The sequence below is a fragment of the Myodes glareolus genome, chromosome 11 (genome assembly GCF_982192425.1).
Source record: "Myodes glareolus chromosome 11, mMyoGla1.1, whole genome shotgun sequence".
Lineage (NCBI taxonomy): Eukaryota > Metazoa > Chordata > Mammalia > Rodentia > Cricetidae > Myodes > Myodes glareolus.
The window spans coordinates 23,564,151-23,583,998 of record NC_142036.1 but is presented as its reverse complement, the minus strand read 5'-3'; the positions used below and the strand labels follow the sequence as shown (position 1 = coordinate 23,583,998).

General features: G+C 38.1%; 1 protein-coding gene across 3 annotated transcripts in view; it reads left to right on the top strand.

Annotated features, from left to right (window-relative positions):
• The window catches only part of Ppp4r4 (protein phosphatase 4 regulatory subunit 4), a 102,642-nt gene that overhangs the window by 44,976 nt on the left and 37,818 nt on the right, over positions 1–19,848 (top strand). For all 3 annotated transcript variants that reach the window (XM_048431185.3, XM_085697873.2, XM_048431189.3), the window contains 4 exons: positions 10,327–10,474; positions 10,896–10,969; positions 13,080–13,186; positions 16,354–16,461. In XM_048431185.3, coding sequence (XP_048287142.3) covers positions 10,327–10,474; positions 10,896–10,969; positions 13,080–13,186; positions 16,354–16,461 — 437 coding nt within the window. The remainder of the gene's footprint in view (positions 1–10,326; positions 10,475–10,895; positions 10,970–13,079; positions 13,187–16,353; positions 16,462–19,848) is intronic.

Genomic DNA, 19,848 nt, shown 5'->3' with positions numbered 1-19,848 from the left:
GAAGAAAGACAGAGATCCTGCCCCAGGGGGCCACTCCACCCATCCTGATGGCTGGAAGCATCTGAGGGCTGGACAGTGGCAGCAGTGGCGAGTAGCAACCTGACCTAATGAGAGCCTTAAAAGTTCTGGCCTTTAAGACTCCCTTTCAGGGTTCAACTAAAGATGCCCCGAATAGCTAAAGGAGGGCTAGAAATCTGAAGGTAAAGTCTACTCATAATGCGAATCATCTATCCATGTTTCTTTATTCTTCTCTATATCCCATTACCAAACATTTCCAGTAATATATATCCTTAAAACCAGTAATTCCCCAACACCCTAGAAGGTCCCGGGATTATTTTGCCCCATAGAAAACCAGATAAGGGTTTACACATACACACACACACACACACACCCCACACACACATCACACTCTCTCTCACACACATACACACCATACACAGATCCATGGAAGTGGCTAGTACACATCTGCTGTACTCCTTAGTAGAGAAAGTTAGTTAAGAAAGGAATTAAATCATCAGGGAATTCTAGAGGGGAAGATTAGTGTACTATACTACATTTTTAGGTGGTTAATAAAGGGCTAAAAAGTTTATTTTCAGTAAAATTATGAATAGAGCATGGATTGTTTAATCAGCTCACCACTACTCTTCTCCCAGTATGCATAGAGGCTGCCAGGTAACCAGGCAACCTACATAAACAGTCAGGGAGAAGCTGATGGCTCTTGATCAGATAGCACATACACCAGACCAGGAGTTTCTATGGGCCTATGTCTGGAGTTAGACTTACTGTTCTAAGTGAAGAAGAGAACCAAGCCTCTAAATGATCAGTTCCAGTGTATGCTGTTATTTACTGTTCTGCTCCTGGGGTAAAATCAGAGCAGCAGCTTGGGAAAGTAGTAATTCTGTGTTCTTAGAGATCTGTGAATATCTTAGATGGAATGCTCTATGCCTGGATACTGACCAAATCCCTGCTGATAAAGATAATTGCAGTAAGGCAAATCTCCATGCTTATCTAGGGGAGAGGAACAGAGGTCTGGCAGTGAGAAACCGTTCTCACAATACAATTCTGAACTGTGGGAGTTAATCCCAAATATGTAACAGAAAAGGGAAGTCAGCTCCAGCAAAATATCTACAACAAAGCATACCCATTTTTTTCACAAAGCAATAATGCCATAAAGCCTTGCCTTTTGGTTTAGCCTTTACCAGATACCTTGGTTCTGATAAGTCACTCGTGAAAAGATGACTGAGCAATTACTGTATAATGTTGCTACTTGTAGCACTGACCAGCCTTGCTGGCTCCTGTCTGAGATCCAGTCACAGACAGATTTGGCCACTATGGGACGCAGCCCAAAAATGGGATAAGCAGATGGGCGTGAGATGCTGGTGGGACAGAAGTTAACTGGATCGAAACTTTTTTATCTGCCTGTTCACTGACAGAAATTAGAAAGCTTTTGTGTTGGGGTCTGCCATTAAGTGGCCAATATAGGTTGTTATTTAAGGGGTACGTAGGCCGTTTCCCAGAGCTGAGGGAGTGATGAGAGAAGAGATTCAATAGCCAAATATTCTAGGTGTCCCTAAAATAATGCAAGGGTAGAGCAGATTGGTCAAGCCATACTAAGGCTTGTCAGCACAGAGGACCACTCCGAGTGGTCCGAGGAACAACAGTCTGAGACAAGAAATGAGATCCTAGTCCTCAGCCATGGGGAATTACTAGAAATGAGCGTCAGCTGACTTGGAGAAGGTGACCTTACCATTTAGTTGGTGTTGTGTGCAGCGATGGAGCAGACACAGGAAGTTGGAAAGTTGGAAAGGATCCTCACGTGCCTCAGCCAGTCTGCCCACAGGTGGGAGGGAACATGGAGGGATCCTGGCTGAGTCATGCTCCAGTGTTATGATTTATGATTTATGTTGGGTGACCCTGGCAGGTTCGAGTATGAGGCTACAGCAGGTGAGAGACAGACAGATACACCATGCAGAGAGAGCTTGGGTATAGAGTTTATTTGGTGAGTATTGGAAAGGGAGGGTATAAGGGTAAGGGGCTATGTGTGGGAGGAGAAAGACAGAGACAGAGAAAGAGAGGAAAGAGGAAGAGGGGGAAGGGAGAGGCAGAAGCTGCCTCTTCAGAAGAAGGATGAAGAGAGAGAGAGAGAGAGAGAGAGAGAGAGAGAGAGAGAGAGAGAGGACACAGATCAGCTTGCCTTAGTGGGAAGGGGGAGATGGGAGTGGGTGGAGCTTGCATCTTAAAGGGACAGGGTACCCAGGTAACAGGGCAGGCCAGCAGAATTATAATTATGACAGATATCAGGTGTCCTTTCTTCATGACAATGTAATGGTTACTGTTTCTGGAATACAATGGAAACATAACCCTCTTGACCTTGAGAGAAGGGCAAGAGATGTTAGATCCAAGACTCTGTACCCAAATAAAGCATAGAAATCTGCCAGTGGGGAAGTGACAAGAAATTTGACCCTGCCAAATACTACCCTGCTCCAAGAAATAGTCAGATAGGTACACTGAAAAAGCTTCATTCCTGCAGCCTGGACTCAAAGGTCCTGACTAAGATGACAAAGAAATAAGGAATGAAAGTCTCTTACTTCTCCCACTAGGCCAATGTATAGCCATAAGCAACAGTGCTTTATAAATAGGGAAGATAAAGTGTGAAAAGAAACTCCTGCTTGAGAGTACTGTTGGGTTATGGGGAAGAAACCTGTGGCATTTCAGACTGCATGCTAAACAGAAAGTAATAGTGACTCACTGTTGGAGAAATCTAAAACCGCGATGCCGTAGAAGTTACCATAACAACAATAAAACTTGAACCTATGTGAGTTACTGAGTAGATTTATTTGCCATCCCCCATAACCTTGGAGAGGAAGGATGTTTGTTTTCAGAGCTGTAGCATCTCTCTTCAGTGAATAGTATTGAATAGAAAAATTGCTAACCCCCAAAATAAAGGGAGGAAATGACTAAGTATTAGTGATGACCCAAGAAGTATGAGATAGAGATAGGTAAATTGAATAACTATGATTAACTTGTTAGAAAATTTGGTGGAAAATGATATGCATGCTATATAGGGATCTCAATAGAGAGGTGGTTCAATAAAATAATATAGAAAGGAAATGCTGGAAGTAAAGAGTAATATCAGACATGAAGCATGTGTTTATTAGAAGTTTGGACACAACTCGGGAATCAGTGAACATGAAGACAGATGTTATTCACACCAACCTCAAAGACAACAAAGAGTATAAAACTTAGCAAAGAAGTGACCTAGTATTCCAGTTAGATCTCAGAAAGACAAAATGGTAAATGGAAGAAATAATGTGCAAGACTCTGAAATTAGTAAAAGACAAGAAACCATAGCTCCAAGAATATAAGGACACCAAACAGGAAAAACACACACAAATGCACATAGTCACACATAAACACTCATATACAAACACTCTCTCTCCCAGGAACACAATGATAAGGGAAAATGAGGCAGTCTTGAGATCAGCCAGAAAGAAAGGAGCAGGAAATATTACTTAGGGTAACACAGGCAAGAATTGAATTTCTGGTTAGAAACACATTGCTGGTGGGAATGTGAAATGACTCACCACATGGGAAGACTGAGTTTCTCAAAAATTTAGATATATACTTAATATGTTACTCTGTTGCTTCCCTTCTGTGGATTAAGATTGACACTTATTTTTGCATAGAGACTTTCATGAAGGCATTGAAGTTCATGGTTAGCTACTTACAGCTAATGCTGAAAACAACTGAAATATACATCCATTGGTAATGGACAAATAAATTGTAACAGCAAAACCATGGGATAATACTTTTGTTTTTATGAGACAGGGTTTTAGTATGTATTCTAGTTTGCCATTGAACTTGTATAATTCTGTACCTCAGATTCCCTAGTGTTGCTACTGTAAGTGTGTACAACCATACCTGTACTTCGTGCTCATTCTAAACATATTTCATTTTAGATACCTACTGGCAGGTTTTTTTGTTGTTGTTGTTTCTTTTTTGACACACATATGGCTTCTCTAATACATGGTTTATTTTATGTTGCTAGCTTTGGAAAATTCTGAACTATATTTTTTTAAAAAATCAAATATGCTTCTACTTCATCCCTTCCAAGTTTCCCATTTCTCGTATAATTAGACCTCTTCTTTGTCTTTTATTATTATTAGTATCCTTTGTTTTTTATTTTTTTCTGTCATTTTCTTCTTTGTGATTTATGTTGAGTGTTTAGTCTTGACCAATTGTCCAGTTCAGTAGTTTGTGTCTAACCTAATTTTAATTTTGATAACTATATTTTTCAGGTCTGGAAATTCTACTTAATTTTTGTAAATCTTCTACAACCCATTTAAATATATTGGAATTTTCTGTTGAAATTCTTTTTTTAATTAATTAATTTATTTATTAAAAATTTCCACCTCCTCCCCACCTCCCTTTTCCCTCCCCCTCACCACCTCCCCCTTCCTCTCTAGTCCTAAGAGCAGTCAGGGTTCCTTGCCCCATTGGAAGTCTAAGGTCCTCCCCCCTCCATCCAGGTGTATAAAGGTGAGCATCCAAACAAACCAGGCTCCCACAAAGTCAGTTCATGCAATAGAATCAAAACCCTGTGCTCTTAATTATATTTTTTGTTTTCTTTAACCAGGCAATGTATTTGATAACATCAGGACCTGGCACTCCTTTTAGTGTATTTGTTTTTTAGACAGGGTTTCACTATGTAGCCCTGGCTGTCCTGAGCTCTTTCTAGAAAAGGCTACCTTTGAATTCACAGAGATCTGCCTGTCTCTGCCTCAGGAGTATTTGGGATTACAGGCCTGTACCAGGCCTATCCAGTGTGTTTCTATTTCCTGCTGTTTTGCTGATTCTTTTTTGTATTGTCTAATATCCTCACCTTCCTGGATATTATGGACTATGTGCCTGATTTTTTATTTGCCAAGTTATTTGTTGACATGGTTTCAGCTCCACAAGATAGCTTCATTTATAAGGGAATATTTTTCTTCTATCCAACTACTTAACTATTGTACTAAAGTCTCTTGTAATCCCATTTCAGGTATAGGATGTATTATGATTCAGGTATAAAATAACCTTGAAGATACTTGGGTCGAAGACTTAGTTCCCATCTGGTGGCACTTTTGAGAGGTGATTGAATCATGAGGGTGCTAACTTTATCAGTTTGTCATTCATTGTTGATCATAGGTGATGATATTAGGTGATGGTCTTAGGTTATTGGAAAGTGGGGCCTGTTTGGAAGAAACAAGTCACTGGGTTTGTGTCCTTGAAGGGTAGGTCCCATCCCTGGAACCTCTCTCTCTCTGTTGTATGACAAAACTGTCCTTGGGGAGATGAAATACACATGTACTCACCCAAGATAGGAAGCCCATAACAACAAAGTATGGATACCGTCAAAGTCCAACTTGATGAACCAGTGAGTTTTATTTGGATTACTTACAGGAGTATGGGTGAAGGGTTACTTACAAGAGCAGAAGTGACTCAAAGACAGCTGCATCACCAAGGTCCATCATCATGGGTGACAGCTCATAAAAACTGGGAAACCTGGAGCAAACTGTACAGCTTGCAGGCAGTTCAGCAGGTTGGAATGTGTTCTTTCCAAGAAACTCTGGTTTAAACTGGTTTAAACCTTTTCATTCAGCTTGGCTGCTTTCTGTTTTTCCCAGGCAGATGGTCTGGTCTCAGAGACATCTTTGTAACCTCACTTGCCTGAGAGTCTTGCAGCTTTATTGTTTATCCTGGGAGGAAGGGCCTAGTGAATCTGGTCAGTCTCAGGGACTTTATGAATTTATTTTGAGTTATTTACCTTCCTCCTTAAGAAGCATTTCTGCAAGATGGAATGTTTCAATATCTGAGGATACTTAGATGCCAGCTTCCTGTTCTCCCCTTTCTTTCATTCATGAGTAAGTGACTCTGACTCCTTTTCTGGTCACTCTACCTTCTCTGCCTTAATGTTCTGCATCTTCACAGTTGTGGAGCCAGCCACCTATTAGCTGAAGCTCTGAGCCAAAACACACCTCTCCTCCTCTCAGTTGCTTCTGGCATTTATCCAAGTGCTAGACTACCAACTGTAGCCAGAGTGCTCCTCTCTGATGGCAAGAGGGCTCCCAGGGCTCTGAAAGCCTAGCAGAGCAGCCATAGTCTCTTAAGCTACCAACCTTTCCTGTTTCTTGTCTCAAATAAACAACTATTACGTGCTTGCTTTACCGTGTTTATATAGTTTCTTGGGGTTCAGTGGGTAACCTTTCACTACCTTGTTAATGTTTGTGTGTTTTCATGGAGACAGTTTTAATATTTTTGTCTAGATTTTAAAAAATGATCCTTGATGGGAGTATTAGTGAGAATTGCCCATCTGCCATTACTAAAAGAAGTTCTCTTTATTTTTCTTTGTTTTAATTTCAGAATGTTAACATTGAGATTTATTTATATATACATGTGTGTAGGTATGTGCATATGTGTACAGGTGCCTGAAGAGACCCTGGAACTGGAGTAACTTTCTGTGTGAGTGCTGGGGACCAAACTTGTATGGTCTGGAAGAGCAGTATGTATACTTAAATGTTAGACCTTCACTCGAGCCCTCAGACTGTTTTTGTTTATGTAACTCCATAGGTTTTAGATATGCTTATCTTCCTCTACTACTTCTGTAATAGTACTCACACAGGCCAGTTAATTAATTTGTAATGATATGTTTGTAATACTCCAGAACCTGCAGTTAAATATTTTGTAGTTTCCCACTTTCATCTCTATTTTCTCTTTGAGAAATCTCATAAATCTGTGCCTTTAAATTCATCTATATGAATTCACTTACTGTCTTACCTTGGTTTTCTATTATTGTGATAAAACACTGTGGCTATAAGCAGCCTGGGGAGGAAAGGGTTTATTTGATTTACATTTCTTGACTCAGTCCATTGGGGGAAGCCTAGGCAGGACTCTGGAGGTGGAAACTGAAGTGGAAGCTATGAAAGAACCCTGCTCACTAGCTTGCTTTCTTTGGCTCACTCAGCCTGCTTTGTTGACCCAACCAGGGCCACCTGCTGAGAGGAGCCCCCCCACCTCCTATGAGTTGTGCCTTCCCACACCATTCATCAAGTTTGCCTGTAGATAATTTGATGAAGGTATTTTATTAACTGAAGTTTTTCTTCCCAGATGTCTCTAGCTTGTATCAAGTTGATAAAAATCTAACTAGGGTACTAAAAGAGTATGAAATCAGTATATGTTGTGTTCTTTTTGTGGTATCTATTTATGCCTCAATCAGCAGACCTAAATTGAGCTTGTAGAATTTCTTTTTGTTGTTTTACATTTATTTATTTTTATATGTGTGTTTGGGTGGATTTTCTGGTGTGTGTGTGGGGGGGGGGGTTGCGTGCATGCACACGCAAAACTGGCAAGAGTTGTTTCTTTCCTACTGTGTGGGTTTTGGGGAATCAAGCACAGATCATTACCCATGAAGTCAGAGCCATCTTGCTGGCCTGCTTATGGCATTTCTCCCAACATATGGATTTCCTTCATTGTCTTCTCTTCCAAAGTGTTTCAGTGTTCTCCTGGCTTAAGAATTATCCAGATAACTTTGGTTCTTATACTACTTATTCTTTTATGTGGTCTTGTTTATTTTATGTTATAAATACTTCTTGAATGTATCCACTTTCTCCAGCCAAACTGCGCCAATGCTGGTTCCAGCAGTTGTGATGGTTTGCTCTGGTAAGCACAGTAGCTTTTCAGGGTTACCCTATCTTTGTTTTCCTCTCATGGTGTGCTGCTTCTCTACTTCTAATTCTGTTTCAACTCTTAGTAGGCAGGACATTTCAAAGCATTTAGAACTACACTGTGTTTCTTCTTATGTGTAAAGGGTTTGATGCTTTTCCTAATTGAGCTGCCTATTTACTGCTAAAGCAAACTTACCTCTTTGCTACAAGCAAATGGATTGGTTTTTTTTTTTTAGTTTTCTTTTTCAGCATGTTTCTCCACACTTCCCAGTGCTGGATGCTGGGACTTCTCTCTTTATTATGCTTCTTGCTTTCCTGCCTCCTCCTGTTGCAATCTCTGTGTATGTTTTCCTTTCTCTTTACATAGGCTGTTACTTCTCAGGAAGACTTTCTTCAACTCCTCAGTTATTATCTGCTAGGGCTGTCATGGTGTCTTGAACTTCCCATCTTTAGCTCTCATCACAATTTTAACAACAGAATTAGTAGAATATAAGGCTCACTCCTGGTCTTGATTGATAGCTAAGTCTCTAGCACTCAGCATAATTCTTGAATGTGATTGGCTATTTCTTGAGTGTCTAAATGTCTGAGAAGAGCAGTAGTCATTTGAAGGCAGAGAACCAGATCTTTGATTTTTCCCAACTACTCAGTACTTAGCCTGACTCTGGTCCTTAACAAATGTGAATGAAATTAAAATTCTGTCAGCCTAGGAATTTGATTCTTGAAAACACCGGATCTGAGAGTAAATGAGGTAGAGTCAACATGGAAGCACTTCAGCATTCCCTGCACTGCTGTATCCTGGCTCCTCAACACCACAGGCACAATAGGGAGCAGCACCAGGTGGATTTTTCTTTGGGCCACCAGCTCACAAATGACATGGAGACTTATTAATTATGAAAGCTTGGCCTTAGCTTAGGCTTGTTTCTAACTTTCTCTTACTTAACCCATTTCTATCAATCTACCTGCTGCCACACGGTGGCTTTTACCTCTACTTTGCATGTCCTGCTTCCTCTGCAGCTTGTGACTCTCCTACGCCTAGATTCATCTCCTCCTTTCTCTCTGCCTAGAAAACCTGCCTAAGCTCTTCCTGCTTGTGAAAACAGAGTTGTCGAACAGATGAGGAAGGTGACAGGAAGCGTAGGCTTCAGGACAAGACCAGTGAAGATGTGGGCAAGGTGCTGTTCCTTCTATGAACTCAAGGGTAGTGTAGAAAAAGATACTGGATGTACAGTGGTCATTATTTAAATGGTTGTTTGGTAAATTGTACAAATAAAAGCTGCTTCAATAACTTAAATTTGTATGATGGTCATGTTGTAATTGACTTTTATTATATAAGGAAATAATACCAAAAAGGTTAGTTTTCTCAAGATCACAAATATTTAACTTTATGACAAGTATCATGATGTTCTGATAATTTTGCTCTGCCAGTCATAAAATTGCTGTATAAGTGAAATTCTCACAATTTCCATAATTAAGCAAAAAATTCTGTTCTGCCTTTATATTATACATACATCCCTAAAACTTACAGGCTTCTAGAGAAGTACAGTTATCTCGATATTTAGTAAGGCTCCTTAGGTTATTCTTTAGCCTTTGATGTACTAAAAGTGTATATTTTAGTATATGTTTTAAATATGCATATTCACATTTTTAAATGGCTATGAATATAATTTATTGTTTAGAAACATCCTTATATTTAAGAAACTCCCTTAAATTTTGTTTACTTCATGGCAATTTATTCTCTGATCAGTTTTATCAAGGGGAAAGAAGCCACATTTATACTTTTTTTTTTTTTGAGACAGGGTCTCACTGTGTAGCTCTGGCAGGCCTGAACTTTCTCTGTAGACCAGGTTGGCCTGGAACTCACAGAGATCCTCTACTTCCCAAGTGCTGGGATTAAAGGTGTGTGCCACCACACGGGCCATTTGTACATTCTTAAGTATTTCCTTTTATATGAGAATGTATAAGTTTATTTATTTTAGATTTGTTCTATTTTTAATTATGTGTAGTCATGTATGTATCTGTGTTGAAGTATGTGCATATGAATGGGGTTACCTGCAGAGACAAGAAGGATCCATTGTATCTTTGGGGCTGGAGTCACAGGCAGTTGGGAGCTGCCTGACTTGGGTGCTGGGAATAGAATTCAGGTTTTCTACCAAAGCTGTACAAGCTCTTAGGCACTGAGTTATCTCTCCAGCCCTTATTTTTGAAACAGAAATACAGGAAATGAGAATACATGAGATTGAGCTTTGACATTATTGTGTTCAGTAGGATGACATCTGCATATGGACATTAGCAGTGTAAAAGTTCAAATCCATCAAAGCCACCTACTCCGTTCTTTAAAGGGTTACATGTACTTTTTCATTTTCATCCAGTAAAGCAAAATAGCATTATATTATGCAAATTCTTAAAACATTTAAGATTTCTTAAGAAATTTATCATCAAATGAATTAAATATTAGGGACAGATTAATATGGTCCCCTTAAGTAATAAGAGGTGCATATCCCTAAAGGTTGTATTTAGTGATTTGTGGAGTATGACTGTTGGCTTTCTGCAACCTTGGCTCTTTTAAATATTACCCTTCTGACCTCTCATCTCTGTAAATAGCTAATTCTTTCTGATGATACAGGAAGTCCTGCATGTTGCAAGCGTGGAAATGCAGCTAACGGCTGCAGTGTCATTTCTGACCATTCTACAGGAAGAATCGATGTCAGTCCACACCTATGCACACTCCTTCCTGCAAATCATTCTCCTGCATCTGGAGCACAGGGACACAGGTCAGGTCCACGTATACTTAATTACGCTCTTGTTTATGGCAAATGGCTGTGGTTCATTTGCCATCTATAGGGCTGATGAAAATAGCTGAGGTTCCTCTAAGAAATGCCCTGAGAGAGAACACACTAGAACGTTCTCGGGGGTTTTCTTTCCTTAGATGTTTTCCTTTACATTTATGTTCATGGAGTTATCATATAGTGAGAACAGAAAACCTTGAGTTAGAATTATCTCCCTCAAATTATTTTTCAGTGTTTTAAAATTTTCTAAAGTTAGTCAAGACAAAAGTTGTGGAAAATGTCTTACAATAGCAATAACAATTATTACTCATATTTTGTAATAAATCATGATTGCAGCTGTTAATGGATGAGTTGAGAGTGCATTTGCACCTGAGATGTTTTAACCAAGCATGTCTGTGCCCATTAGGTGTCAGCAATGCATGGCTGGAAACGCTTCTCTCTGCAATAGAATTATTACCAAAAGAAACCCTGAGGCATGAGGTAATACTATGTCTTTTCTTTTTGTAAATAGTCACTTTATGATTTTTTTTAATAATAAGATTATTTTCCATTGTGAAAGCAACAACACTCATTGCAGAAAATTTAGGTAATTTGTAAAATGTAAGAGATAAAAATAATGTATACTTCTGTAGTTAGCTGCTTTTAAGTTTTTGATAGATATCCTTCAGATTTTCCCCTCCGTGGTTACTGCTTGTCATGTCAGTAATTGTATTGAATCTGGGTGTGGTCCATTTTCACTGAGCATTATTTTCTGTGCATAGTTGCATTATTTTATTTGTTACATGCTGGAAGCTATTTTCAGCTTTAAGTTTTGCTATTGAAATAAGACATCTTGGTAGAGCTTTAGGTAGTTCTTTAACTGTAGCATCCACAAAAGTGTTACCTGGTGAGAGGATATTAAGATTCTTAAACTTTTCACTAAATATGTGAAATTTAGTTACCCTGAGTTTTTATTAAAAATAGTATTCCACTGGGGATGTGGCTTAGTTGGTAGAGTGCTTGCCTAGTGTGCACTAAAGCCTGGGTTTGATCCCCAGTTCATATGCATATGACCCCATGCATGTGAACCAGGCACAGGGTCATATACCTATAATCCTGGTGCTCACAAGGTGAAGATAGGAAGATGAGGAGTTCAAGGTTCTCCTTGACTGCATTGTGAATTCAAGGTCATCCTGGGCTACATGAGACCGTGCCTCAAAATCAATTAACAAAAATGGTGTTCCAATTTAATTTGATAGGCTAAGGGCACACCTACATTTTAATTGGAAAATTTAAATTATACTGTTGGCTGTTTTTTCATATAATATATCAAATTAGTTATATTTTTTCTTTTTTGAGACAGGGTTTCTCTGTGTAATAGTCCTGGCTAACCTGGAACTTACTTTGTAGACCTGGCTAGCCTCTATTCACAAAGATCCTCCTGCCTCTGCCTCCTCAGTGCTAGGTACGCCACCACTGCCCAGCTAGAAAACTTCTGTATCTTTTTTTTATTGTTTTGGTTGTACTTATTCTTTAGAAATTATCTGATCATATTCTTTAGCACTATTTACATATACCATCTCTCTGCCATCTTTTGTTATGTTTGTACATATTTGTATATGAATTATTCCCAGTTGGTTATTTGCCTTTTAATTTCCAGTATAGTTCATTCTGTCCCTCTTGAAAGGTTTTATTTTAAATTAAGATGACAGACTAGAAAAAATAGACAGCAAACTGTCCTCAAGCAATCTTGACTATTATCGCTGTATATATTTCTTTTCAAACATACCATGGTAAAATGTTATTCATTGACATATCTTCCACTGACTGATTTTATTGTGTCTTTGTCATTATAGCTTGTTATTCTATCACAACACCAGAATACTATTTAAAATGACAAGTTATAAAAATGTGTACCTGATGGCAAGTATCTAGACATCACACATATTGAACTGCTGAGCACAGTGCTGAGATGTGTTCTTTGTGTTTTTGAAGAACAGTATAAATGTAAATAAGGCAGTTGCTATTCAAGAGTGATCAGCATTTTTAGCATGTGATCTTTGATAGATTCCTTGTGATGAGAAATAGCAAGGTTAAAAAATGAAGAGTTGGTTCTAGGATAGTAGACCACTATCATAATTCTTTACAGTGTGTCATGCTATTGAATGTTTGAGTGCATAGTATGTGCATAATATAGCACAAGACTTTGGTTATTATGTGACAGAATTTACTAAATTGATTTTTCTATATTCTTTAGGATAAATATAAAACTTCTTCTGAAATAAAATTCAGAGTTTCTGGTAACTAATTTGCTTTTCTCTGTTGAAAATGTGTTTTTGAAATTGTCTTTGTATGCACTCAGATCACTGCAGCATTTGCCATGAGCTTGACTTCAGTGTTTTCTCCTATTTGGTTTTAATTCTATAGTTTGACATCTTACCTTAGCCAAGAAGACAAAGAAACTGCTCCAGGTCAAGAATGGCCATGTATCTCATTGTAATGAATGTTCTTTAAAAGTGTTCAAAACATGAAAATGTTCTTTGAAGAAGTTGATGTTAGTGACAAGAATGTATAATACTTCCTACATTTATTCTAACTTGTTTCCTTTTAGATTCTGAATCCACTTGTTTCCAAGGCACAACTTTCCCAAACTGTCCAGTCGCGTTTAGTTAGCTGTAAAATTTTAGGAAAACTAACCAACAAATTTGATACCCATAGGTAAGTAAGTATAAGTAATTTTGTCTCTTTTATCAAATTAAATTTATTTAAATATGTAATGACTGTATCAACAATGGTTACTTTTGTATTATTCCACATTATTCACAGACTTAACCACTCTAGCTTCGTAGACTTCTCAGACAGAAATCTACTTGTTGGAAGCATTTCTTCTCAGCTTCATGGATTTTCAGACCAAGTCTCCTCAGTCCCATTTCATGTTTTCTTGTGAAGATAAAATAACATTATCTTGGGACTTCCAAAATCATGTCAAGTAAACCTGACATAAAGATAGAGTTTTTTTACATCACTATTATCAATTCCTTATTTTGAATAATCTCATATCAGAGCCTACCTACAGTGTACATGCTGCTCTCTACCTAGATAACAAATGGCATATGTTCACATTTGATGTGTTGTGAGGTATAACATGAGAGTAAACATCAAAACAGAAGTATATTTTGACTGACAGTTGCCAGACATTACATTGCATTGCATTACATTACATTACTAAAGCCTTTTGAATTAGCTATTGACATTTAACTGCTGGGACAGATACTGTTATAAGTTACAAGTAACTGATGATAGTGTTCAAGGTTAATAACTTATGTAAAAATTCATTATAGCCGGGTGGTGGTGGAGGTATGTCTTTAATCCCAGCACTTGGAAGGCAGAGGCAGGCAGATCTTCGTGAGTTCAAGGCCAGCCTGGTCTACAAGAGCTAGTACCAGGAGAGGCTCCAAAGCTACAAAGAAACTGTTTTGAAAAACAACAACAACAAAACATAAAAAAAAATAAATAAAAATAAATCTTTGCTGGGCGGTGATGGTGCATGCCTTTAATCCCAGCACTCAGGAGGCAGAGGCAGGTGGATCTCTGTGAGTTCGAGGCCAGCTTGGTCTATAAGAGTTAGTTCCAGGATAGCCTCCAAAGCTATGAAGAAACCCTGTCTCAAAAAATAAAAAAACAAAACAAAGCAATGCATTATAAAGTGTTAAACATGGTGTTAAAGTATATGGTTAATAAGGCAGTTATGATTTTAAAGAATATTTTAATACTATTCTTTAACAATGTCATATATGTACATATATACATTCATATACATACATACATTCATATAGATATATAAAACATATCTAACCCAAATGCCCCCTTTACTCCCATTAAGCTCCACTAGATACTTCCCTTCCCACTTTCATGTCCTCTTTTTAAAAAATAATCTTATCAATCAGTGCTACCTGCATGCACATGGATGTAGGGCAACCTATCCCCCTACCCTGGAGAAAAGCAACCCTTCTATAGTCATTAGTTACCAGTAGCTCCTCAGCAATGGCTAGAATCTCATGTGTCCCTTTCCCATCCATGCTGGAATGTTGTCTGACTTTTTCTTATGCCAGTAACCACAGCTGCTGTAAATTCATGAGTACAACAGCTATGCCATATCAAGAAGACAGACTTTCACAGCATGTCTTTCCATTTCTGTTTCTTATATTCTTTCTCAGCATTCCCTGGTTTTTGTAGGGCTGTCCAGTTTAGGGTTGAACACTCAGTGGGCACTACTTACTCTCAGCACTTTGACTAGATGTGAATCTCTGTGCTTACTTCTCCTACCGTCAAAAGAAACATCATTTTTAGTTGAGAGCAGCATTAATATATGGGTATAAACATAAATACTTATGAGGCAGTTTGACAACTATTCATTTAGAAGAACAGCTGTAGTATGTTTCCACCTAAGGCCTATACCCTTCTTAGTTGTGACTTTTGACCAGATTTATAGTATAGGCATGGATCCCTTCCCATAGAACAGAATTAAAATCCAATCAGAAAGTAGTTCATTACAACTACAACAGTCTTGCCACTTTTGCACCAGTAGTCACATCTTGTCTCGTGGAGTCAGTATCAAGATCAACCACTGGGTCATTCTATTCTTCATTGGTCACCTGTGTTGTACCTTCTGACACCATGAAATCTAGCCAGCAGGTAGAAGTTTTTATGTCAGTTATGGCTTGATTTCTCTATGTCCTACAAGTAAAATATGTTGTATCTTGAGTATTACGGTCTTAATATATTATTACATGGGAAGCCAAGAACAGTATCACTAATATGGAGCTATCCCACATCTAGCACCAAGATTTTCATTTAATAACCCAGGTCTTCTGTGGAAAGAAGTATTGTATACCCATACAGAGCACTGTCTTTCAAACTCCTTTATAAAACATTGTACCTTAAAAATTACCTGACAAGCTGGGCAATGGTGGTGCATGCCTTTAATCCCAGCACTCAGGAGGCAGAGGCAGGTGGATCTCTGTGAGTTCAAGGCCAGCCTGGTCTACAAGGGCTAGTTCCAGGACAGGCTCCAAAGCTACAGAGATGCTCTGTCTTGAAAAACAAAAACAAAAAACAAAAGAAAATAAAATTATCTGACAAAGCAGTGATTTTCCTTAAAGCTTTTCCATATACCCATAGTTTTGGTAACCTACTGTCTTAGTCAGTGTTCTGGTGCTGTGAAGAGATACTATGACCATGGCAACTCTTATACAAGAAAGCATTTAATTGGACAATTTCAGAGGTTTACTCTATTATCATTATGGCAGGGAGCATGGCAACAAGCAGGAAGACCCGCTGCTGGAGAAGTTGCTGAGAGTTCTACACCCAGATCTGTAGGCAGCAGAATGAGAGAGACACACTTTGCCTGGCTTGAGATTTTGAAACTACAAAGCACATCCCTCAGTGACATACTTCCTCTAACAAGGCCACACCTCCTAATCCTTTTCAAGTAGTGCCACTTCTTGATGACTAAGCATTCAAATATATGGGCCTATGGGGGTCATTCTTATTCATCCCACCACACCCACCTTCCACCTTATTTATCCCACCATTCTCCTGCCTCAATCCCTGTTTAAACCTTTAATTCAGGAACCTTTAATTGAGGAATTCTCAATATTCCTCCTGTTCTATTTTCATATCATATGAACTCTACTTCCCTTCCCTCAAGACCACTTCCTCCCCATCTTATTTGCCTGTTCTAGCTTCCTGATTTCTACAGATACTCCATATTAAACTTCCAAATATTCTCTCTCATATGAGGTAATTTGAAATTTTGAAAATCATTGAAAAATTAGTCTAAAATGTTCATTCATTTACATGTTTTTTAAACCTGTCTTTTTTAGCATTAAAAGAGAAATACTTCCCCTGGTAAAATCACTCTGTCAAGATGTGGAATATGAAGTTCGATCTTGTATGTGTCGGCAGTTAGAAAATATAGCTCAGGGCATTGGGTAAGTGTACTTCCAAATCGTTATACCACACAGTCTTAGATCCAGATTGTGTGGCAAGCATATTCTGCTCATGCATTCCAAGAAAGTGTGCTATTCATTTTTTATGTGCTTTCTTCAAATGATCATTGCAGGCCTCTTCTAATGTGTCTACAGTAAAAGAGATAAGAGGGGGTGTGTTTAGCATAGCAGCATATATTTAATTAGTGCCAGTTTCTTTCTTTCTCACCATGGTTACTCAGTTATAGTTCTGAGTAACCAAGTCCAACAAGGGGCCATATATCCTATCAGGAACAATATCTGGAATATGTTGAGCATTTCTTTTAGATGACTATATTTTTAAGTGTTTTAGGTGGGTTTGCTGTCATCGAAGTATGTCCCTGTGCAATTCCAAGATTTGTGTGCTTCTGGGTCTGTGGTTCTTCTTGCCCTTTGAGGACAAATTATTTGGGCACAAGAAAAACCACATACTGTTGAGAAAGTAGAAGCATAGGGCAGGCAGTTCACCCTCTGCTTAGAAACAGCTCCCAGGTCAGGGTACAAGTGTAGTATTAAAGGAAACATCTAAAAACTATCTTGGGAAATGATGTTTGCTTTAAGGATTCTAAAGTCATTGGTGAAACTCTGGTGTCTTATTTTTAGTAGATACTGCATTGATGATTTCATCTGTTATTGTTTTTCACAGATAAGGACAGTGAGTCTATGACAATGATGGTTTTGTAAAACTTTAGGCTGTTGCTAACAGACTCGGCATAGTCATGTACTTTGTGTCATGTCTGCTAATCAGTTCTTTTGTTTTGATCTCAAAACTATTTTTCTGATAGGTCTTTTGAAATTACATTACTCTTGTTGAATTACTGTGGACTATAATTAACTCAGGTTTATAATTAACATTAAGGTTTAGCTTTTACCTAAACCTATGCTTATGAGCCAGAATCAGAATTTGATTGGACAGTGTACTGCTTCACTTTATAAAGATGTGAAATATGTATTTATTTGCTTTCTTTTACCACCTAACATTTTTCTCCTGTTTAAAAAATGGGAAGACTTAGTTTCTTAGTTATGGTTCTATTGCTATGAAATGACACTGTGACCAAGGCAACTTATAAAAGAAGGCATTTGACTGGGGGCTTGCTAACAGTTTCAGAGAGTTCATAGTCATCATGGTGGGAAGTAGACAAGCATGGCACTGGAGCAGTAGTTGAGAGTTTAATATTCCAGTCAGCAGGCAAAGAGAGGGAGGGAAGGAGGGAGAGACACAGAGAGACAGAGACAGAGAGAGACTGGGTCTGGTGTGGCCTTTTTATGCTCCAAAGCCCACCTCTAGTGATGCACCCTCTCCAACAAGGCCACATCTTCTACTCCTTCTCAAGCAGTTCCAACTGGTGACCCAAGCATTCAGACAGTCAAACCACCACACCAAGGATGTTCAAATTAGTTTTCCCCAAATTGGATTATTCCTTAAGAATTAATGAAAATAAAATTACAGAGAATATACTCAACTTCTGTAGGTTAGAATATTTTTAAGGAACCAATTTTCTTGACCATATATGTACATTTATTTGCTGAGTTCTTTTCGTCTATTAACAAATGCACTTGTAAGACTTTTAATGGTATGGTAACTGAAAAGTAATGGTACCTTATTTCTAGCTGTGACAGTCAGCTTTCCATTGTTGTGACAGATGCTGTAACAACTTATGGGGAGAAAAGGTTTATTTGGAATCATTCTTTGGAGGTTTTTCTCTTACTTTTGGGTCTCTAGGGAGGCAGCCCATCTTGGTGGAGAGTGTGGGGGAGCACAACCATCACTTCTTTACCAGGAAATGAAAATGAAGAAGAAGAAGGGACTTTCTGCTTCCAATGCATGTCTCCAGTGTCTGGAAAACTCCCAATATGCCCTATGTCATAAAGTTCCCATTACCTCCTTATAATAGTCAAAAAACAAAAATGTTTTTGGCTTTAATGAAAAGATAAAGTTAATTATCTTATTAATATTTAAAAGTATGTAAATTTTCACTAATACAGTGTGGTTGAGGATTTAATGAGGTGACATTTTTGAGATGAAAAAGCTGTGAGAAATGAAAGTTTAAATAAAGCTAAAATTAACTCTTAAAAATTAAAATAGGATAGAAAATTCAAATGCATAGTGAATAGTTGTACACAATCACTCTCTGAGTTCAGAAGAGAAAGATGCATTTATGAATTTCATAGAGGTATGCTGTTAGATGTGGTTGGGGAGGAACTGTCTACCATATGGCCAGCTGAGGTTCATGATGATGTTCTGTCTAACAACAAATGCAGTAATTGCAGACAGCATAGAAGGAAACTTCAAGACTTGTGTGAGGAAACTGAAGGAACAATCTTCGATTGAAAGCTTTTTGTTTGCTTTATTTAGTTATTTATTTTGACTGGGTCTCACTATGTAGCCTTTGCTGGCCTGGAGTTCACTATGCAGAACAGGCTAGCCCCAAACTTAGAAATTCACCTGTCTCTGCCTCCCAGTGTTGGGATTAAAGGAGTGTGCTACCCCTCTCAGTTTTTAATGTTTTTTTTAAAATTTATTCATTTGTTCATTGTGTTTGTTTGCTTTGTTATTTTGAGACAGGGTTTCTCTGTGAAACAGTCCTGGCTGTCTTGGAACTCACTCTATAGACCAGGCTGCCCTTGAACTCACAGAGATCCGTCTGCCTCTGACTTCCAAGTGCTGAGATTAAAGACATGTGCCACCACTGCCTGGCCATTGTTATTATTATTATTATTATTATTATTATTATTATTGTTATTTTAAAGATGGTCTTACTGTGAGCCCTGGCTGGCATGGAACTTACTTTAGAGACCATGCTGGCCTTGAACTCACAGAGATCTACCTGCCTCTGCTATTTTTTTGAATTCTGTCAATATGCTATACTGGGTCTAATTTATGCTATCCTCCTTACTGCATCTAAGAAAGCTGGCAAAGTGTCAAGACTCTCTATATCTGAGTCCGAACCCTTGTCATCAGTAGGAATGAAGTGGTGGCTTTTTGCTGCTTATGACTATGTTCTAAACGTTATTTATTCTCCAAAAGCATCTTTGTACCTTATTCTTTTATGTTGAATATCCAGTGTTGTATGTCAATCTTCTGTGTGGAAACTAATTGTTGTAAAGTTGTACTTCAGATGATTAGAAAAATAACATATGCCCCAAAATCTATCAAATGATTTTGCTTGAATTTCTACAAATACTTATAATATATTTTTCTTAATTAGTTGGACCATTTCTTAAAATTTCTTTAAAATAGAAAATGGCATAATTTATAAAGCTTAATATAAGGTCCAAGTCACTAACGTTTCTGTAGTTAACAGTAGTTTATAGAAGAAAATAGAATTGATTTAATAAAGAAATTAATAT